This window comes from Bos indicus, chromosome 10 (assembly GCF_029378745.1).
Source record: "Bos indicus isolate NIAB-ARS_2022 breed Sahiwal x Tharparkar chromosome 10, NIAB-ARS_B.indTharparkar_mat_pri_1.0, whole genome shotgun sequence".
In the NCBI taxonomy this organism is placed as follows: Eukaryota; Metazoa; Chordata; class Mammalia; order Artiodactyla; family Bovidae; genus Bos; species Bos indicus.
In genome coordinates this window covers 38,138,964-38,162,523 of record NC_091769.1, presented here as the reverse complement: position 1 = coordinate 38,162,523, position 23,560 = coordinate 38,138,964, and the positions used below count along the sequence as shown (strand labels likewise).

At 36.5% G+C, this 23,560-nt stretch overlaps 1 protein-coding gene across 2 annotated transcripts in view; it reads left to right on the top strand.

Moving 5' to 3' along the window:
• UBR1 (ubiquitin protein ligase E3 component n-recognin 1) overlaps positions 1 to 23,560 on the top strand; it is a 152,825-nt gene that overhangs the window by 89,854 nt on the left and 39,411 nt on the right. For both annotated transcript variants that reach the window (XM_019968618.2, XM_070797369.1), the window contains exons 30-38: positions 502 to 707; positions 2,092 to 2,185; positions 2,950 to 3,099; positions 7,220 to 7,317; positions 9,913 to 10,006; positions 11,310 to 11,458; positions 13,898 to 13,953; positions 14,967 to 15,063; positions 22,809 to 22,876. In XM_019968618.2, the coding sequence (XP_019824177.2) occupies positions 502 to 707; positions 2,092 to 2,185; positions 2,950 to 3,099; positions 7,220 to 7,317; positions 9,913 to 10,006; positions 11,310 to 11,458; positions 13,898 to 13,953; positions 14,967 to 15,063; positions 22,809 to 22,876 (1,012 nt within the window). The remainder of the gene's footprint in view (positions 1 to 501; positions 708 to 2,091; positions 2,186 to 2,949; positions 3,100 to 7,219; positions 7,318 to 9,912; positions 10,007 to 11,309; positions 11,459 to 13,897; positions 13,954 to 14,966; positions 15,064 to 22,808; positions 22,877 to 23,560) is intronic.

Genomic DNA, 23,560 nt, shown 5'->3' with positions numbered 1-23,560 from the left:
CGAAAAAATAACTAAGATATAAGTAAATAAAACAGGACACAGACTCTATATATATAATGTAATCTTAATTATATAAAAAATGTTGTAACTGGAAAGCAGACTGGGAGGAAACACACAGTGGTTATTTCTAGGTTGTGAGAGTATAGTGCTTTTTGTTTTCTTCTTTATACTTTTCTAGACTTTCCAAAATTTCTTAATAAGCATGCATTACTTTTATAATATCAGTAAGTTAAGTATAATTGTAATATACATTCTACTGTGTGATCTGCATTTTTTTTTTTCTTTGCAACACAGAATGTATTTTCTAGTAAGCAAATTAACTGATGAAAGTCAGAAAAATTGGGGGGAGGGGCAGATTTTAAGCTAATATTTCTAAGTATGATTTTTATTTTATTATTTTTGTTCTTAAAGTTCTTGCCCTACAGTTACTTAAAATCTACCGGAATCTAAAGACAGGTGACCAAAACATATGTCCTCATTTCTGGTCGTTTCTCTTGGTAGCACCCCAGCAGTCAGTGACTACTCTAGAATTGCTTTGGGTCCTAAACGGGGTCCATCAATTACTGAAAAGGAGGTGCTGACGTGCATCCTCTGCCAAGAAGAACAAGAGGTGAAAATAGAAAATAATGCCATGGTATTATCGGCCTGTGTCCAGAAATCCACCGCCTTAACCCAGCACAGGGGAAAACCCATAGAACTCTCAGGGGGTATGTATTGTTTAATAAATGTCTTTTTGATCGTTTCTTTTCTTTCTTGTATAATTAGAAAAATTACTATCTGAAAGAAGTTTGGGAGTGAGGTTGTATTTAGCCTTATTTGGTCAGATCACAATTTACCCATTTGTAAAATTCTTAAGTTTTTACATACCAAGTTGGCTCCTTTGTCTATTTTTTAAATTTTTGGTTAGCACAGGGCCACATTGCTCATTCTGTCTATCTAATCCTTCCATCTCCATTTCATTTTGCTGAACCATTTGAAAGTAGGAATTCATGGCATTTCATCCCTAAATGTTCACACGTGCATTTTCTAAAACTAATCTATCCAGTATTCTTTGTCTACCATACTGGGTATAACATTTAAGAAAGTTAATAATTCAGGAATATCTTTTAATATAAAATCCATATTCAAATTTCCCCCAACTGTCCTCAGAAAGTCTTTTTTTTAGCTAGACTTTTTTTTTCATTTAGGATTCAGAATGTTTCATATGTTGTTTTTGTTATGTCTGTGTTAATCTAGAATAGTCACTTGCCTTTCCTTTTTTTTCATGATCATAAGTTTTTTGAAGAATGTAAACTAGTTAGTTGTCCTATACAGTGTTTTACATTGAGGATTTGTCTGATTGTTGCCATGTGACTAGGTTCTTGTTAAACATTTTTTTGGCTGGAGTACTAATTAGGTAATGTGCTGTATTAAATAATTCTTACATTACATTAGGAGTTATCTGCTTTATTTTTTAAATACCTTTGAAATAATAAAAATGATAGAAAAGGCTAATGTTTTTTTTTTTTTTAATTAAAAGGATCTTTTGTTATTTTGAAGCCGTTGGAAAATACAAGGAAGCAATCATTTTAGTGTATTACCATATTTATACCACAGTTGTGAAAAAAGGCTAACATTATGAACACTCACTGTGTGCCACTGATTTATACTCACTCATTAAGTGCTTTATGTGTATTCACTCACTTATTCCTCACAACAGCACTATGATCTAGGTATCAATATTTGCTCCATTTACTGATGAAGAAATTGTGCTTGAATCATAGAATATCACTTCAACAACCAAGATAATGCAACTTGAAACCTAATGAAACCAAAATAAGGCAACTTGAAACTTAATGTTAAGATAAAAATGTACATTATGAATAGTGGTTGTCATTAATCCACACTAATCATACCTGAAGTCTAGCTTTATGTTTTCCTCTTTTTACTTAACTATTATGAATATATATCCTGCTACCCTGATATTCTTGAATATTCTTAAGAGAGTTTATGATTAGAATGTTAGAAGTGAAAACCTCTTTTTTGTTTGGTTTCTTTTTATCATTGTGGAACAGATGAATATATACCTTATATTTTGTCTTTTTGTATCAGAAACCATAGACCCACTTTTCATGGATGCAGACTTGGCATATGGAACTTACACAGGGAGCTGTGGTCACGTAATGCATGCAGTGTGCTGGCAGAAGTAAGTTGTCCTTCTGACATTTTCTTGAAAGAAGCTAGGAATATTGAAGTTCTCTAAAGGCCACAAAAAGGCATGTTTTCTCATGTCTTCTTTTCTTCTTAGTTGAATAATTGAAGCAGTTTTAATTATTAATTTTGTTTGCATGATACTCATTATAGTATCACCCTTTGAAATTGGTATGTAAAATTATCAACTTAAAATTTTCACTGTACTTTCTTTCCCAAAGGAATTAGTCTTTCTTGATCAGTATTTGTATAAAAAGTAGTTATCTTTATAAAAATCTGATTCCCCTCAAAACATACAGTGAAAAATACCTCTGAGATAGAATAGGACATGAAATTCTAGTTATATGTCTGGAAGAGATAAAAATGCAGAAATATTTTTCTTGGGAAATATTTTATATCAGGTTTACCTTTTGGCATCAGATTAAAATACATAATTTTCGTATGATTGCACTTACTACTTCACTTGGTCATTGGAAACAGAGGGACATAGTGTCTGTATTGTATATCTCCATGCTGTTGAGGCAGGAGACAGGTTTATCAATATAATTCAGTAAAACTATTTTAAATTTGTTTCTGCCCTGATGTGTCCTCCAGTTTACCCCCAAAAGAATAGGCATGCTATTTCTTCTGTAATTTGTGTATTTTTGCATGTAGATTCTAAAGATGTATGTTGGGGCAAAAATTCCAGATTTTTTCACTTGGATTAGAGCAAAGATACCTGTGTAGTTTCGAATGGACCTGTGTCTTGGAATTTTGCAGGTATTTTGAAGCTGTACAGCTGAGCTCTCAGCAGCGCATACATGTTGATCTTTTCGACTTGGAGAGTGGAGAGTATCTTTGCCCTCTATGCAAGTCTCTGTGCAATACTGTGATCCCCATTATTCCTTTGCAACATCAAAAGATAAGCAGGTATATTTAAATTAATGTTTTGGTTAATTTTCTTTTAAGTTGTCGTTAATGTTTTTCATTGTGACTGTTTTGATTAGATTATGAGTCTTTCTTTCTTTTTTCTTTTAAATTAAAGTAACATACTAATCGATTTTATTACTTGGATTCAACTTTAAAAATATGATAAAAGCCCTAATTTTTTATTTCTAAAAGAACTGGAATGTTTATTTACTTGTGTACATGTTTTGCATCTTTCTTCTAAAAACCATAAAAGCAATAGAACTTTGCTGTCTATCTTAGCGCTCACAGAAGGAAAAAAGTTGCAAAGAATATCTATTCCTTTCTTAGAGTACTTTGCCAGCATTAGAGTTGCTATTTGGAGTTTGGTTACTCTTCAGATCTTTGTATTATTATTTTTATTCTATTTTCTAAAGACCCAAATGCTGTAGTTGTAGAGATATGGACAAAATGCTAACTATAAATGTAAATGAAAACAATATGTTCATCTATGAATAGTTTTTTGGTATTCAGAATAAGTTTTTAAACTTTTATATTCTGACCATCTGTGAATGGAATTTAACAGCAAATAACTATTAGTTTTTTATGACAGCTAGAACATTTAATTGTTTATTTCAATATTCTCACGATTCTACGTGATGATAACAGTACTATTAATATTTATTATTGTTGCTATTAGTTTTTTTTTAACTCAATGAATTTGTAGTAGTGACAGATATTAGTTTTTCTCAAGAAAATTATTTTATTGATAAAACACTTAACGTGAAAGGAGTTAAAGGTGGTAGGCTTGGCAGTTAGGGCCAGTAAGTAGTTCAGTTCAGTTCAGTTCAGTCAGTTCAGTCGCTCAGTCATGTCCGACTCTTTGCGATCCCATGAATCGCAGCACACCAGACCTCCCTGTCCATCACCAACTCCCGGAGTTCACTCAGACTCACGTCCATCGAGTCAGTAATGCCATCCAGCCATCTCATCCTCTGTCGTCCCCTTCTCCTCCTGCCCCCAATCCCTCCCAGCATCAGAGTCTTTTCCCATGAGTCAACTCTTTGCATGAGGTGGCCAAAGTACTGGAGTTTCAGCTTTAGCATCATTCCTTCAAAGAAATCCCAGGGCTGATCTCCTTCAGAATGGACTGGTTGGATCTCCTTGCAGTCCAAGGGACTTTCAAGAGTCTTCTCCAACACCACAGTTCAAAAGCATCAATTCTTCGGTGCTCAGCTTTTTTCATAGTCCAACTCTCACATCCATACATAACCACTGGAAAAACCATAGCCTTGACTAGATGGACCTTTGTTGGCAAAGTAATGTCTCTGCTTTTCAATATGCTATCTAGGTTGGTCATAACTTTTCTTCCAAGGAGTAAGCGTCTTTTAATTGCTTGGCTGCAGTCACCATCTGCAGTGATTTTGGAGCCCCCAAAAATAGTCTGACACTGTTTCCACTGTTTCCTCATCTATTTCCCATGAAGTGATGGGACTGGATGCCATGATCTTCGTTTTCTGAATGTTGAGCTTTAAGCCAACTTTTTCACTCTCCTCTTTCACCTTCATCAAGAGGCTTTTTAGTTCCTCTTCACTTTCTGCCATAATGGTGGTGTCATCTGCATATCTGAGGTTACTGATATTTCTCCGGGCAATCTTGATTCCAGCTTGTGCTTCTTCCAGCCCAGCGTTTCTCATGATGTACTCTGCATAGAAGTTAAGTAAGCAGGGTGACAATATACAGCCTTGACAGTAGTTGCTCTGTCTCTACTATTCCATGTCATTGGAAAACATAATTTTGAATTGTCTTCTACTTAGTATACTAGGACATAGAATGTCATCTTTTATGAAGAAGGTGTCATCAGAAAGATTTATCTTTTATTTGTTGACTACCATGTTGTAAGCATTCTATGCTATATGTTTTTTTTTATTCTTAATATAGTCTAATGAAGTAGGTACTATTATTCCCATTTAAAGATGAGGAATTGGAGACTGTGAGTGGTTTTCACTTGTCCCAAGACAGACCAAGGATTTGAACCTAGACCTGACTCTAAAGCCTCACCTAACTATACACAGGTTGGCTAGTGGTAAAGAACTCACCTGTCAATGCAGGAGACCTGGGTCTGATCCCTAGGTCTGATCCCTGGGTCCGATCCCTGGGTCAGAAAGATCTCCTGGAGAAGGAAATGGCAACCCACTCCAGTATTCTTGTGTGGGAAGTCCCATGAACAAAGAAGTCTGGTGGGCTACAATCCATGGGGTCACAAAGAGTTAGACATGACTTAGTGACTAAACAGCAGCAATAACCACAACCATAAACAAAAATAAATCATAATAAAATAAAGGAACAACTTCTTGTTACTCTCTGCAAGCCTATTTTACACAGTGGTTTCCCAAGAATTATTAACATGTAAATTATTCTCTAAAGAATATTCAGCACTTTCTTTCCTTGATATCTTTAAGAATAGGATGTCTCAGGGCTGCTGCTGCTAAGTCGCTTCAGTCGTGCCCGACTCTGTGCGACCCCATAGATGGCAGCCCACCAGGCTCCCCCATCCCTGGGATTCTCCAGGCAAGAACACTGGAGTGGGCAGTCCTTTCTAACAATTTTAATCTGTAGTAACAGTTTTGTTACTTAGGATCTGAAAAATATAATTATATGTAACATTTTTATTAGGCATTTGAACTTACCTGTATAGTAGGAATGTATTTGCCTCTTTTGTTAGAAAGTCATTGTGAGTATAACCTGAATCCCATGGACAGAGGAGCCTGGCAGGCTATAGTCCATGGGATCACAAGAGTCGGACATGACTTAGCAACTAAACCACCACCAAGATACTAAAGTTAAGGGCATATAAAAACTTTATCAAAGCTAATAATAAGCTAGCATTTTTAAAGAAAATTGATTATAATAAATCAGAGTATACTTTCATTTCTGAAAACTGAAAAAATTCTTAGGTCAAATTTGTACCCAGAGATAAGAATTTTGGCACAGTTCATTGTATATTTTAACTTCACTTAAAACTATCCTTTAAGTAAACAAATTTCTCCTTTTTCTTCTTTTTAATAACACCGTTTCTGGTCTGCCTTTGTTGTTAGTTTGGATCAAGCTCCTGTGCAATGGAATTTGTATTACAGAGAAGAGAAACCAACGATAAACATATAAATATGGAGTATTGAGTACTGAGAAATAGTGTGAAAGACTAAATTAGAATCATAAAGAGCCAGAGGACAGACCAGTGCATGAGGTTCTTTATAGACCAAGTCAGCAGGGAGCTCCTCTCTGAGATAGTAACATTTGTTCTATGTCACCAGTTCTATTCTCTGAGAGAGACACCAGTTCTGTTCTCTGAAAGAAGAGAATTCTAAGCACAGGCAACACTGAGAGCAAAGACCCTGAAGTAGGAACATATCAGCATGATGGAGACATAGCAAGAAGGCAGCAAGTTCAAGGCACAGTAAGAAGGCAGTATGCTTGGGATGGAGCAAGCAAGGAACCAGATCCTAAAAGGTCTTATGAGCCAAGATTGGAAATTAGAACTGTGTTTTATGTGTTTTATGTGGAAAACCATTGGAATGTTTTGGATAGGGAAGTGATATGATATGATTTACATTTTTAAAATCTTCCTGGCTGTTGTTTGATGAATACATAGATAATAAAGAAACACCATCGTGGAAGCAGGAAGAACAGTCTACTGAAGCAGTCCAGGTGAGGAATAACGTAACTTGAATTAGGGTAATCATGAAGGAGATAGAAAGAAGTGACCAATTTGGGATATATTTAGCAAGTAAAACCTAAGACTAGCTGATAGATTAGAATGTGGGGTTTGAGGGACTCATATATATCAGTGATGACACCTAGTTTTTGACTTGAGCAGCTGAAAGGGTGATTTCACTTACTGACATTTATCTATTGCTTCCAGGAAATGGGAGTGAGGGTGTTATCTTATTCTTTGTACTTTAAAATTTCTCCTCCCTCCCAAAACTGCATTTTTAGACATGTGTGTTTCTATGACCTAGGAAGCTAATCTGGAGGAGTTTGACTTTTTCATACAATTATTTATCCACAGAAAGACCCTACAAATTGAGCTTTTCAGTTTGACCTGTGCCAATGGCTTTAATAACTTTCAAATATCAATTTTCAGCGAGAATACAGAACCTCTTGCTCAACTTTTGACCCTGGAACGATGGATACAGACTGTTCTGGCCAGAATAACAGGTTATAATATGAAACATGCTAAAGGTTTGCTTAAAATTATTTTATATTTAGCTGCGTGAGATTTAAGTGTCAGAATCTTTATTTTTTAAAGTACTTTTTGCTCTAAAATATGGTTTGCAAATACAGATTCATTAAATATTAGAAAATAGAGATTTCCTTAGGCCAAGGGGAGGAAGTACAAATCTGAGGAATGTTTAGTATAAGCAGTGAGTTTCCTGGGGGTTTTTGTCCCTTCTTTATTCCCCAGTTTTGACCCCGGCATAGCCTGAGACACAGAACTATGCGGTGGACATGAACAGTAAAAAACCCAGAAGAGATGCCATCTTTCTAGCCAGAGAACTTGAGAAAAAGCTCCTCAGAAGCTGGAGAGTGTAAAGGGAATTCCTGTTGCACGTGTTTTTGTTTTGTTTTTTTCTGTTTTGGCTCTTTCCCAAGGCCATCTCCAGTCATGGAACTGCACTGCCGTGGTGGCCACATAGACATCTAAATTCCCAAGAGAAAATCAGTCTTACTGGCCAAAAGAACTGGGAGAAATGGGACCACTGTGTTCCAAAAACTGCAGGGTGAATCCTCTTTTCTTTTTTTAATTCCCAGTTAGGTGTTTTTGTTTTGTTTTATTTTTTATTTTATGTATTTTTTTTATTTTAATTTATTTTTTTGGTCATACTACTAAGCATGTGGGATCCTAGTTACTTGACCAGAGATCAAACCTGTGCCCCCTGCATTGGAAGTGTGGAGTCTTAGCCATTTCTTTCCCTCACAGCTTCATCCCAAGATTAACTCCAGTCATGTGAATCTGCATGACAGCACAGGGGACTATAAAGCTGAAAGAAATTGATCATTTTGACTAGAGGAAAGGGGAAACAAGGGCCCCTTGCAGCTAGAGAGAATAGGGGTAAATCCCAGAGAGGAGAGTGCTATGAAAAGGAATCTCCTACTTTTGAGACCAACACAGGTCCAGAGCTCACCTCCAGCCTACACAGGTGCAGAACAGGCCCAAAGAAGGGTAATAAAAACAGCTTTGAGACTGAAACTACATTAAACCACCACTCAAGTCCCAGTCTAAGTTCTGAGTAGTACATGTACTAGCAGACTCAAACAGTTAAACAAAGGCTCTGAAAACTAACACTGGAACCACTCACAGAGTGAAACAAAACTTATGGAACCTAATTGGGTTGGTTGCCTACTAGAACAACAACAAAAAAGGTACATTTTTCCAGAGAATGTTAATGCAGGCCTTTTTTTTAATGGATATTCAAAATATCCAAGACCCTGATGCTGGGAAAGATTGAAGGCAGAAGAAGAAGAGGACAGCAGAGGATGAGATGGTTGGATGGCATCACCAACTTGATGGACATGAGTTTGAGCAGGCTCCTGGTGCTGGTGATGGACAGGGAAGCCTGGCATGCTACATTCCGTGGGGTTGCAAAGAGTTGGACATGACTGAGTTACTGAAATGAACTGAACTGAATCCAAAATTACACAGGTACAGAGAACCAGGAGGATCTGACCAACTCTCAAGGAAGAAACAATCAATCAAGTTCCAATCCTGAGATGTTTAAATGTTGAACTTTTCAGACAAAAAGTTTAAAGCAGGTTTGTAATCATGAAACATGAATTAAAGATGAAGACTCATGGAAGTGAATGGAAAGACAGAAGTTCTTAGCAGAGGGGAAAAAATACATATGTAGAAAAAGGACCAAATGGAGATAACAGAATTGAAAGAATACTATATGAAAAAAAAAAATTTAACTGCGCTCAGTAGTAGAATGGAGATGGTGAGATAAGAGTCAGTGAATTTGAAATTAGATAAGGGAAATTATGCAATGAAGAATTGACAGCAAAGTGATGGAGAAAAACATATAGCCTTAGGGACATATGGACTCTTCTTTTGTTCCCTTTAACCCAACGTTTTGTGTCATTGAAGTCCTGAAAAGAAAAATGATGGTACTGAAAAAATATTTGAAGAAATTATAACTGGAAACTTTACAAATTGGTAGAAAGACTTAGATTTATAAATTTAAGCTCAGTGAACCTCCAAAAGATAAACTTAAAAGCATACCTAGATAAGTCATACCCAAACTTCTGGAAACCAAAGATGAAGAATCTCAAGAACCACCGGAAGAAAACTAACTCATTGCACTTATGGGAATGACAGTCTTAATTTTGATGAGGTTTAGTATTCACCCAAGGTCTTAGTAATAGTCACTAGCAGAGCTAGGATTCAGACCCAGGCAGCTTGGCTCCAGATCCTGTGCTCTTATTCACTAAAGTACTATGCATTCACTAATTTCTAAATAGAAATATAGAGGGACAGTTACTGATGTGGAAGATATATATGATCTATTAATGAGAAATCAAGATATACAACAGTGCTAGAGTTATTATCCTCTTAAGAAAAAAAAATCTACATGTGTAACATTTATATGGAGAATAGAAAAATATCACCCTCATGCTATCTAATTATCTGGGTGGAAATATTTTGAATGGTTATTTATTGCTTATTAGCATTATCCAAATTTTCTAAAGTGATTGTATGTAATTTACAAAAGCTTTAAAAAGTATGTGTCACACTGAACTCCCATGATTGTTTTTTTCTTTTTCCTTTTAATTTGTAAGGAGAAAACCCAACAATTCCAGTCCTGTTTGATCAAGGAATGGGTGATTCTACTCTTGAGTTCCATTCTATTCTGAGTTATGGAGTTCAGTCTTCGTAAGTATCTAAACAAGAGAAGTTTGTAAATGGTTGTGAAAATAAGAGTGAAGAACAATTCTTCCTTCCTTCCTTCTTGCTTTATTTGTGAAAGTGTTTTGTTTATCCCATTTTTATCTTGTTGCCATCTCCCTAGAGTTTTATTTGTACTGATATTAAGTGATTTGAGATAGAATAATATGTATTTAATATGTGTTAAGACAAACCATGCCTATAATTATTTTTAACCAACAAAAATGCTATTTTTATATATTTCCACCTATAGGAAGAGCAGAATTTAAGAGACTTAAGTTAAAGTCACATCTGACTTGCTCTGTGACTTATGAAAAGTTTCAGGTCACTCCACCCCCACTGCAATTCATATTCTCGTTTGTAAGATTGAGACAGTGGTCTCCTAATTTACCTCATACAGTTATTGAAAAGATATTTATGTGAAGATGCTTTGAAAAATATAATGTATCCAAATCAGATACTATTATTTAATGAATAATATGAGGTTCATTTTTCTAGTTGTGATCCTTGTTTACATTGTATATCCCGTCACTAATGAAAACACTTGTTACAAAGCAAAAGAGACACTGATGTATAGATCAGTCTTATGGACTCTGTGGGAGAGGGAGAAGGTGGGGAGATTTGGGAGAATAGCAATGAAACATGTATAATATCAAGTATGAAACGAGTCGCCAGTCCAGGTACGATACACGATACTGGATGCTTGGGGCTGGTGCACTGGGATGACCCAGAGGGAGGGTATGGGGAGGGAGGAGGGAGGAGGGTTCAGGATGGGGAACACAGGTATACCTGTGGCGGATTCATTTCGATATTTGGCAAAACTAATACAATATTGTAAAGTTTAAAAATAAAATCAAAAAAAAAAACAAAGAAGTTCATGAAACCAGGAATTATCATTGCTAGTACATGGATTATTATATATACACACAGACACATATACACCCCTATCAGCACAAAAGTACTTCTTGGTCCCTTTTCATATACTGAAATATATATCAGATATGTTTCCTCTGATTTTTAATCCTGTCTCTAACCTGTTCTTAATTTGGACCTCGACCCTTTCTGCTGCGATCATTTACTGCATCTTTTACAAGAAATTATCTGGGTCATTACCATTTTGTCAGATACATTTTTCTACCCATAGGAGTTACAGTTCTGCTTTCACCATTTTTTTCTTAATGAATAAACCTTCAAAAGAAGTTAAATTCTTGCTTCAGTACCTAAGTGGACTTCTCAGTAGGTAGCCCCTTTTAGTAAATCCTTATTTAAATTTTTATTGTTTTATTTTTAGGTTAAATTATTCTAATAGCATCAAGGAAATGGTCCTTCTCTTTGCCACAACAATTTATAGAATTGGATTGAAAGTGCCTCCTGATGAAACGGATCCTCGAATCCCCATGATGACCTGGAGCACATGTGCTTTTACTATCCAGGCAATTGGTAAAGCCTATAAGAAAACTGGTTTGGAGCTTTTATAGAAACAGAATTAACATTGACTGATCAAAAATTATTCCTTTTTTCCCACCCTAATGGCCTGGAATACTTTGACTCAAGGACTCTTGGTATATCGGTAGATTAGGTGGCATGATGCCATTTAATTTGAGGATATTTTGTTTTGAACTCTTTTAACTACAAAAATGGGCATACATAACAGAAAACTAAATATACTTGAAATGAACAGCATGAAGCAAGCTGTATTTAAAAGGTGGCAATATAACAATGAAAGATATGAGAAAAAGCAAAGGAAGGAGAATCAACCCAGAAATATCCAGTAATTTTTATTTCTTTTACACTTTGAGAGAAAAAAGAAAAGTAAACCAAACCATCTAAAAAATTACCAGGAGAGAGAAAGGAAGACTGAGGTGGTCAGGAGAAAGAGGTTAACAGCAAGAAACCTTCCAAATATGAAGGGAAGCCTACTGTTAGATTCTCTGCCGTGGTGAAAGCTTCTTAGAGAAAAGTGTATCAAATCAACATGTTATACACCTTGCATTTACATGGTCTTATCTCTCATTAAATCTAGGGGAAATGAAGCAGTGAAGAATCACTCAGATTTTTAAAATAATATATTTGCTTATGATAGTCACAAGATAAGAGTACTACATGAAAAACACTTAAGAGTTGTAATTCTTTCAGACTCATTTCCCAGTATTTTTTGGAAGTTGTTTTTAATGGTTCTCCCCCATTTTCCTCATTTAAATAAAGTTTTATAAAATGACACTATCTCATGATTTGAATTAAGTAGCACAAAGCTACTTCTTTCACAGACCCTTTCTGCATGCCAGCATTAGTCTCTGTGAACAGATTTTAGGAGTCATTTCCAAACCTGTCAGACTTCAATTGTGGGTAAAAAAATAAATACACAAGTTTATATTTACTGTCATTAAATAAAAGGAGAAAAGGGGAAAATGAGGTTTAAACAGAATCTGAACAATTTGATATGAAATGTTAAGCATTCTTTTGGAGTCATGATCTGTTAAATACCTGCAGATTGCCAGTAAAGGTACCTTTACACTTGACTATTTGGGGAACACAAGCATTAGGAATTGGAGATTTTTATTTAGGTATTGAACATTTTCAGAAGTGACAGTTTTGTCATAGAATGGATGAGAAGTTCATTGGAGAATAGGATTGATTTTTCGTATGTGTTTCTGTAACATAGTCATTGGAAATTATTTGATTAATAGAGTGTTACATTGTTTTCACTACAGGGCTTTTTCCATCCAGTGGATATAAGGCTGTGCTTTATTCCTAGCACATAAACAGCTAACTTATCTCACTCCCCATGGGTGTGGAGAGACATATGCAGGATGTGTTGGCATAGTTATGAAAAACAGTTGAGGAATCAAAACAGAGGGTCTTTTATTGCTGTCCATTCAAAAATGGAAAAGGAAAATAGGAAATAAGCCACCCAGCTTCATAGATGTGTTTGCTGCCAAAGATCAGTGAAAATAAGTGATTAAGTAATAAATACCCTAGCCAACAAGGCAGAATATATTTCTGAGCTCATGGGTTTTTTTGTATTTTCAAAAAATACGTTGTTCACCTTGTTCTATCCTATAAACCTAATTCTTTTTTAATAGTACTTAACAATAAAGCTATTTACATGTGTTTTATGTATTTTTTTAACAAAATAGGTTGCAACTATATTTTTAAAATTAGTGTTGTTTTTTTTACAGAGAACGACAAACACTGTATGTTTTCATTCATATGTGCTATCTAAAATATGAAACAAATGAACCAATATAGTGAAACAGACTCACAAAGGACAAACTAGTGGTTACCAGAGGGGAGAGTGGTAGGGTAGGAGCAAAATAGGTGAAGGAGATGAAGAGGTAAAGACTACTAGATGTAACATTATTATAAGGAAATAATATAATACTTACAAGGAAGTATATTTAAAGTTCAAGGAAGTAATATAAAGCACAGGAATATAGTCAGTATTTTATAATAACTTTGTATGGAGTATAATCTGTAAAAGCATCCAATTACTATAAACCTGAAACTAATATAATATTGTAAGTCAACTATACTTCAATTAAAATTGTTTTTTCTTTTTGCATAGAAGAGATGTTAAAAGGAGGATAAATGAAGCAGAATGCTTTGTTTTTCCCAAGTGTTCTTTATAAATTGCTCCAGGGGCTTTATTATTTATAAAAACAATTTGTCCATGGTCTACATTGCCTCTGTAGTGTCCTCTCACTCAAAAATGTGGAAATCTTGGCATAGACTTAAACATGAAATTTTGAAGGGGAAAAGTGCAAAGCACTTTTCTATTTGGTCAAAAATAGAATTAAAGAACATCTGATAGATAGAAACCAAGTATACAATTGTAGCAGTATTCAAAATTTATTGCTTTTCTTTTTTTTGCTCTTTGAGAAAACCTGTTGGGAGATGAAGGAAAACCTTTGTTTGGAGCACTTCAAAATAGACAGGTATGTATACACATGGTGTATTTTTTTAGGGAGTCCTCAGTACATTTACCATTTAAAAAAATCTTTATTCACTTCTTTTTCTGTAAAAGCAGAATTCTGTTTTGGTTTTTTTAAAGCTACTTCAAACTCATAGGAGATGGAAAGGCCAACATTATACACTTTGGAGAGTTTATTCAATCTTGGTGGTTAAATGTAATTCGCAGAAACATTTCTGGTGATACTTGGTTACTTTTTATCCCCCTCTCCATTTATTTCCAGATCAGAACCCTAATGTCTCCTATATTTTCCTTCTCACTAATTTTGCATCTTCATGTAACATTAAGTATTAATGCTGGCTTAACTCCAGATAAATCTTCATACTGAACTCCAGAATAAAACTAAGCCATAACTCCTTCATGGGCAGATTCTGATTCTATGTAACTGTACTCCTGCCTCAGGCCTAAGCCTTATAACGTTGGGGACCCTGCAAACAGTACTTAAGAAGTATGCTCAGTAGCCCTGTGAAAACAAACTGGGCAACTGAGGATTCCCTGGACCACTCACCTAGCCATTTTCCTCTTATTTTCTGACAGCTGGCCCAGGGGACTTGGAGTCTATGACGTGCTTCTGAGTTCCCATCCTTCCATCTTGGAAGCAGAAGATTTGTTCCCTGAATTCAGTGATTTTCTGCCATCATTTTAGAATTTCTACAAAGACATGTATTTGCACAGGCCTGAACAGAATGATGTAGGCCAGACATTTAAGAGAATGACTCTGAGGGAAATGAGTCCTTAAATGAGACGGAGATGATTGTATCTTTAATACTTCTTTGTCATGGGAAAATCTATTACAGAATTCAGTGAGGTCATAAAACTTTTTAGAAGTATTAAAAATATTGTAACTAAATTTGCAGTCATGTAAAGTATATAGTAAGTTTACACTAGTTCTTACAGAGTAGGATTGGTTTATACAGTGAATGACTTAGGTCTTTCATCTTCACTTATCTTTTTATCTTCCCTTCTCTTACAATCTAGCATAATGGTCTGAAAGCATTAATGCAGTTTGCCATTGCACAAAGGATTACCTGTTCTCAGGTCCTGATACAGAAACATCTGATTCGTCTTCTATCAGGTAGAGTCTTTTCTGAATTATTATGTTATTTGCATGTCTTTTCCAATTGCATTTCTGGCAGTGTATTAGGAAACAACACACTACACTAATGTAAGACACTCATTACCACAACCTTACAAAAGAAAAAAAAAGAAAACAAAATACATGGTTGCCCTCTAATACCTGCAATCTTATTTTTAAAACCAAGTGTTTTCCAAATATTGTCAACTTGTATCCCTTATACCCACCCAAGGGGTTTTTGCACCAACATCCACAATCACTGATATCCTTAGTATTAACTACTAGTCTCTTGAGAAACCTGTATGCAGGTCAGGAAGCAACAGTTAGAACTGGCCATGGAACAACAGACTGGTTCCAAATAGGAAAAGGAGTACGTCGAGGCTGTATATTGTCACCCTGCTTATTTAACTTCTGTGCAGAATACTTCATGAGAAACGCTGGGCTGGAAGAAGCACAAGCTGAAATCAAGATTGCCGGGAGAAATATCAATAACCTTAGATATGCACATGACACCACCCTTATGGCAGAAAGTGAAGAGGAACTAAAAAGCCTCTTGATGAAGGTGAAAGAGGAGAGTGAAAAAGTTGAGCTTTAGAGTGAAAAAGTTGGCTTAAAGCTCAACATTCAGAAAACGAAGATCATGACATCTGGTCCGATCACTTCATGGGAAATAGATGGGGAAAGAGTGGAAACAGTGTCAGACTTTATTTTTGGGGGCTCCAAAATCACTGCAGATGGTGACTGCAGCCATGAAATTAAAAGACGCTTACTCCTTGGAAGGAAAGTTATGTCCAACCTAGATAGCATATTGAAAAGCAGAGACATTACTTTGCCAACAAAGGTCCATCTAGTCAAGGCTATGGTTTTTCCAGTGGTCATGTATGGATGTGAGAGTTGGACTGTGAAGAAAGCTGAGCACCGAAGAATTGATGCTTTTGAACTGTGGTGTTGGAGAAGACTCTTGAAAGTCCCTTGTACTGCAAGGAGATCCAACCAGTCCATCCTAAGGGAGATCAGTCCTGGGATGCTAAAGCTGAAACTCCAGTACTTTGGCCTCCTCATGGGAAGAGTTGACTCATGGGAAAAGACCCTGATGCTGGGAGGGATTGGAGGCAGGAGGAGAAGGGGACGACAGAGGATGAGATGGCTGGATGGCATCACCAACTCGATGGACATGAGTTTGAGTAAACTTCGGGAGTTGGTGATAGGGAGGCCTGGCATGCTGCGATTCATGGGGTCCCAAAGAGTCAGACATGACTGAGCGACTGAACTCAACTGAACTGATCTCAGTATGGCTATAAAAGGGAGCAATAATGTGGATAGATCATTTAAAAATGTCATTTTTCTGGTGTGTGTCAAAGTCATATAAAAATAATAGAAGTGTTAATTATGGTAATCTCAGACTGTGGGTCCGTGCATGCCTTTTTCTTTGAGAGACAGGCTATAACAGCTGAGTTGGGTTTTATTTTTTTTTTTTTTTCTTTTTAGATTCTAATAAGCTAGAAATTAGCTAAGCTCATGTGATGGTCTCACTGTGATAATAAAAAGAAAAATTAGAGGTTATGCATAGTAGAATGATTTGACTTTCATTTTGATTATCTGCATTTCCATTTAGGTATTTGCACCACAGCAGCTCCTTTGCATCTAAAATAGGTCAAGCTTAAAAAACCCTCTTTATGTCTTTTGTTCATAAATTAAATATGTCACAGGTAAAGAGGTTTAAGCTTACAGTTCCTCAGTGTGTTTCTACCAAATAAGAGAGCCATTCCCTCTTTTTAAAGTTTAAAAGAATGCATAGTGTTTCTACATAGAAAACAGGCTTTGTTTCCCCAAATGGACCAACTGTTTCACCCTGAAAGTCTGTTGAAACAGGTCACCTTCCTCCGTGTTGAGTCTCACAAACTTCTTAGGGAACTTTTCCTGGGCAGCTTTCTGTCATTCTAATGACATGGGTGTTCCATGGCTCCGTTCAAAGCTGTCACCTAAGTTTCATTAGAACTTCCACTGTGCTAACCTTTTATATTTTCAAGTTAATTTCCAGCTGTCTCCTGAATTAACCTCATGCTAGTAGTAATCTAACATTAATGCTGTTCTCTACACACTTAATTATTTTTTCCTTTTTTCATTTACTTTTTTTTCTTACTGATCAGTTGCACAGGCCCAGAATTTTGCACATATTACACATGCTTCTAGTTCTTAGGACCTTTTCCTGTTGTCAACAGTTTATCCTATTTGCATAGTAGTATTCTGGTTTTACTTTTTTAAAATTTTTAATTTAAAATTTAAAATTTAAATTTAAATTTAAAAAATTTCTAAAATTTTTGTTATCTCTTTTCATTTCAGTTATAATTTGGATACCTTGTTTTACCAACACTTCCAAATAGTCTTCTTGCTTTTACATTCATCACAGATTAATTTGTAATATTAATTTGTAATATTAGGATTTGTAATATTTGTTGATTGTTGTTCAGTCACTAAATCATGTCCAACAATTTGCGACCCCATGGACTGCAATATGCCAGGTTTCCACATGCCTTCACTATATCCCAGAGGTTGCTCAAATTCATGTCTGTTGAGTTGGGGAATGCTATCTAACCATCTCAATGTTTAAAATACCTCAAAATAAATACCAAGCAAGGAGACTAACATCATCACAGATGGCAGAAACTGAAATAATATTGCATAATGGCATCTGGTCCCATCACTTCATGGGAAATAGATGGGGAAACAGTGGAAACAGTGTCAGACTTTATTTTTGGGGGCTCCAAAATCACTGCAGATGGTGACTGCAGCCATGAAATTAAAAGACGCTTACTCCTTGGAAGGAAAGTTATGACCAACCTAGATAGCATATTGAAAAGCAGAGACATTACTTTGCCAACAAAGGTCCGTCTAGTCAAGGCTATGGTGTTTCCAGTGGTCATGTATGGTTGTGAGAGTTGTACTGTGAAGAAAGCTGAACCCCGGAGAATTGATGCTTTTGAACTGTGTTTTGAACTGTGGTGTTGGAGAAGACTCTTGAGAGTCCCTTGGACTGCAAGGAGATCCAACCAGTCAATTCTGAAGGAGATCAGCCCTGGGATTTCTTTGGAAGGAATGATGCTAAAGCTGAAACTCCAGTACTTTGGCCTCCTCTTGCGAAGAGTTGACTCATTGGAAAAGACTCTGATACTGGGAGGGATTGGGGGCAAGAGGAGAAGGGGATGACAGAGGATGAGATGGCTGGATGGCATCACTGACCCGATGGATGTGAGTCTGAGTGAACTCTGGGAGTTGGTGATGGACAGGGAGGCCTGGTGTGCTGCGATTCAAGGGGTGGCAAAGAGTCGGACACGACTGAGAGACTGAACTGAACTGAACTGAATGTCTAATTGACAGTAACTGATAAACTTGATGTTCTTTTGCTCTGTAATGTATCTTTTCATGTAAAAGTTTGTCATGTGAAAATTTATTAGCGAGAACATCTTTACTTGCAAGGTGTTAGGGCTGTAAACTGTGTAGAGGTACAAGTGTGGTCCCTGCCATTGTAATACTCATGATTGAATTAAAGAAGCAGAACCTCTGTGAAAACTCACACTATAAAATAGACAAATGCTAGATGTATTGTAAAAATATGTGCTTTACGAATTGAGACAGAAAGAGATCACTCTAGGGGCTCTGCTGTTTTTTGCTCTAACAAGGTATATAAAGATACATTGAGAGAAACAGATAGCATTCCTAGCTGGGAGGACAATTTTAACAGAGATTGAGGATGTAGGAAAGCATGTGGTATGTTCAAATAGACAGGTTTGATAGGAATAGTGGCACCTATAGATAGAGAAGCATGAAGTTGTTTTGATAAAAATAGAAGGTCTTAAATGCCCCAATGAGAAGTTTGAACTTTAGGTTATTGGGAATTTTTGAAACATTTTGAACAATATTATTCTAAGGCTAGATATTGTATAGATTGCGTTGGGAAAAGGAAAAATTAGAAGTAAAACATGTATCTGTATGTAGTAGCATACTGGAGGAGGGCATGGCAACCCACTCCAGTATTCTTCCCTTGAGAATCCCACGGACAGAGGAAACTGGCAGGCTACAGTCTAAAGGGTCGCAAAGAGTCAGGCACAACTGAAGCGACTTAACACACACACAAACGCACACACACAGTAGCATCAATTAGGGAGGGAATTGGGATGGGTAGAAACAAGGTTTTGAATTAAAAGAAATAACTAGACTATTGAAAGAAATAGAGAAGTCCACAATAGAGACTGTTTTATTTGAAAGATGATGAATATAGTTTTAACATGTTGATTCTCCAGTAGTAATAGGACATACAGTGTTCATTGCCATGTATGTGCCAGGCATCGTACAATGATCCCTGAACATTGTACAAGGATCTTTGTATATAATCATGTCTTCTAACCACCATTCTTCAACAAAATTATCATTTCCCCAATTTAGAGATGAAGAAGCTGAGGCACAGAGAACTTCTGTGACTTGACCAAGGTCATAAAACCAGTAAAAGGCAGAACTAGTGTTTGAACCCAAGCCTGACCATAAAACCTACGCTTTTCCTACTGTATCACTTAAGTTTCCCTGAGATATTTAATTTAGCGTAAATGAAAGATTTTACCAATGGAGGAAAATATGCATGCCAAAAATGAACTTGATTTCAGAGGATTTTAAAAATAGATACATGTAACATCTGGGAACAAAAAACTTTCACAACTGCCTGTAAGCAAAACTTGATGACAGAGTATTCTACTGACTGAAAAGTTAATAAAATCAGGGCAAGGAATTAGGAGTTAAGGAGAAAAGGAAAGATAGAAGCATCTGAATGGAGAGTTCCAAAGAATAGCAAGGAGAGATAAGAAAGCCTTCCTCAGCGATCAGTGCAAAGAAATAGAGGAAAACAACAGAATGGGAAAGACTAGAGATCTTTTCAAGAAAATTAGAGATACCAAGGGAACATTTCATGCAAAGATGGGCTCGATAAAGGACAGAAATGGTATGGACCTAACAGAAGCAGAAGACATTAAGAAGAGATGGCAAGAATACACAGAAGAACTGTACAAAAAAGATCTTCACGACCCACATAATCACGATGGTGTGATCACTCACCTAGAGCCAGACATCCTGGAATGGGAAGTCAAGTGGGCCTTAGAAAGCATCACTACAAACAAAGCTAGTGGAGGTGATGGAATTCCAGTTGAGCTATTTCAAATCTTGAAAGATGATGCTGTGAAAGTGCTGCACTCAATATGCCAGCAAATTTGGAAAACTCAGCAGTGACCACAGGACTGGAAAAGGTCAGTTTTCATTCCAATCTCAAAGAAAGGCAGTACCAAAGAATGCTCAAACTACCGCACAATTGCACTCATCTCACATGCTAGTAAAGTAATGCTCAAAAATTCTCCAAGCCAGGCTTCAACAATACGTGAACCATGAACTTCCAGATGTTCAAGCTGATTTTAGAAAAGTCAGAGAAACCAGAGACCAAATTGCCAACATCCGCTGGATCATGGAAAAGGGAAGGGAGTTCCAGAAAAACATCTATTTCTGCTTTATTGACTATGCCAAAGCCTTTGACTGTGTGGATCACAAGAAACTGTGGAAAATTCTTCAAGAGATGGGAATACCAGACCACCTGGCCTGCCTCTTGAGAAATTTGTATGCAGATCAGGAAGCAACAGTTAGAACTGGACATGGAACAACAGACTGGTTCCAAATAGGAAAAAGGAGTACATCAAGGCTGTATGTTGTCACCCTGCTTATTTAACTTATATGCAGAGTACATCATGAGAAACACTGGGCTGGAAGAAGCACAAGCTGGAATCAAGATTGCCGGGAGAAATATCAATAACCTCAGATATGCAGATGACACCACCCTTATGGCAGAAAGTGAAGAGGAACTTAAAAAGCCTCTTGATGAAAGTGAAAGAGGAGAGTGAAAAAGTTGGCTTAAAGCTCAACATTCAGAGAACAAAGATCATGGCATCTGGTACCATCACTTCACGGGAAATACATGGGGAAACAGTGGAAACAGTGTCACACTTTTTGGGCTCCAAAATCACTGCACATGGTGATTGGAGCCATGAAATTAAAAGATGCTTACTACTTGGAAGAAAAGTTATGACCTACCTAAATAGCGTATTGAAAAGCAGAGACATTACTTTGCCAACAAAGATCCGTCTAGTCAAGGCTATGGTTTTTCCAGTGGTCATGTATGGATGTGAGAGTTGGACTGTGAAGAAAGCTGAGCGCTGAAGAATTGATGCTTTTGAACTGTGGTGTTGGAGAAGACTCTTGAGAGTCCCTTGGACTGCAAGGAGATCCAACCAGTCCATTCTGAAGGAGATCAGCCCTGGGATTTCTTTGGAAGGAATGATGCTACAGCTGAAACTAACTCCAGTACTTTGGCCTCCTCATGCGAAGAGTTGACGCACTGGAAAAGACTCTGATGCTGGGAGGGATTGGGGGCAAGAGGAGAAGGGGACGACAGAGGACGAGATGGCTGGATGGCATTAGTGACTTGATGGACGTGAGTCTGAGTGAACTCCGGGAGCTGGTGATGGACAGGGAGGCCTGGCATGCTGTGATTCGTGGGGTCGCAAAGAATCGGACACGACTGAGTAACTGAACTGAACTGAACTGAAAATATCCTGGGAGCAAAATACTTTAACACTGAGAAAATAAGGTAGGTAGTGTTGGTTGTGTCATGGACATGTTAACTAATGTATTGAAAATATTACTTAAAAAGGACACATAGCTAGTTAATGGCAGAGCCCTGTATTCACTTTAGTTTATTTTATAGAGCCGGTATTAATAGTGTTTATAGTGGTTACTGTATGCAACACTAGGTTAAGTACTTTGAATGCACAGGTTAACAAACCTCCCAACATCCTGTATACACTGGAGGCTTAGAAAAGTCAAATACCTTGCCTGTGACAGATAGTCATAGGAAGTACTGGACCCCATTTCTGTCTGACTCCAAAGCCCATGCTCTTAACTTTTATGCTTTTTGTTTAGAATCTTGGATTTGGGGTTAAGAAATTGACCTAGTCTGAAAAGAATCTTCTCTCCTTCATTTTAACCAAATGATAGCTTTATTTAAATATAATTAATTCTCATGGTTATGTATATATAAACACTTATTGTTTTGAATTCTTGATTTCACTTCCTTGTAACTCTTTGCCTGACTTCTGAATTTAGAGACTGATCAAAATCAGAAAGGCAAAATTTTTGAGCTGTCTGCATGTCCTTCCACTCATCAATTGTCTAGTTTTGTTCAGGAGGATTGTCTCCATCCTCTTTTCACTTACACCAATTTGCATGCTCTCCCTGCTCCCCAACCCCAAATTTGTTCATGTATTTTGTGTATCACAGAACATTTAGAAATGTGTAGTTGGAGGTAGGAAGTGGTAGAGAACATTGTTTAAAAGTAATCCTTTTTCATTCAGCAAGTGTAATACTTATCGAATAATTTCTTATTTCAGTCATCCTAACTTATTTACCCTTTCCTCCTATATCTTATCTTTCAACCATTAAATTGCATCCAGAGCTTTTTAGAGCCTTTTCTCAGTTTAGTTTATCTTTAGTTATGGTTCCTGTATCTTAAAGGTGTGATGGACCAGTTTACCAGTTTCTGTATTATAACCCTGTTAAATTTTTGTTTTAGATGCTAGTATGTTGTATTACATTTAACTGCATTGCTGTATTACTGGCTGAATTACATTAAGGTTTTTTGTTTGTTTGTTTTTTAGTTGTTCTTCCTAACCTGCAATCAGAAGCTACACCTTGCCTTCTATCCATAGATCTATTTCATGTTTTGGTAAGTGTTCAGTAAATTTTCTTTTTAAGTCACTCAAGTTTATAAGTGTTTTCCTCATTCAAATTTATGTTCTTTGTTCAAGATTATAAATACTGATCTTGAAAGTTTAGTCTCTTTTTTCCATTCCCTTTACAAATAGATAAAGATTTGACTGAGACCATCAAAATCACTTTAAAAATAAAACCACATTTACCCTTTACATTGTAATAGATTGTAGTCTAGTTGATTATATTTAGTTAGTGTCTATACAGGCAGACTTTTTCTAATAATATGTTTTCCCCCTTCCCCTTTTTCTCAACTTGTTTACATTATAAGCAGTGAATAATGGTGTGAGCTGTCTTAAAATTGTTAATTATTCGTGATATGGACCAGGCCATGGGCACATCTAGGTGTTTCCCAAAACACCTATGGTTAGTGACAACTGTTTTGTGAATTTCTTGTACAGTTTTTCCATCTCTCTCACCATTTCATTCCTTCAAGACAAGTTTTCTAGAGAGCCATGGTAAGGTTAGGACCATGGACTTTGTGGATGCAAGGTTAGCCAGTATCCTCTACCCTGTGGTTGTCACCACTGTCTTTTGAAATTTCTCATGGAAATCTTGAAAGAAATGCTGGAAACTGGACCTTACCCCTGATATAATTATTTGATTGGACTAGGGTGGGGCCTATGTATCAATGTTATTT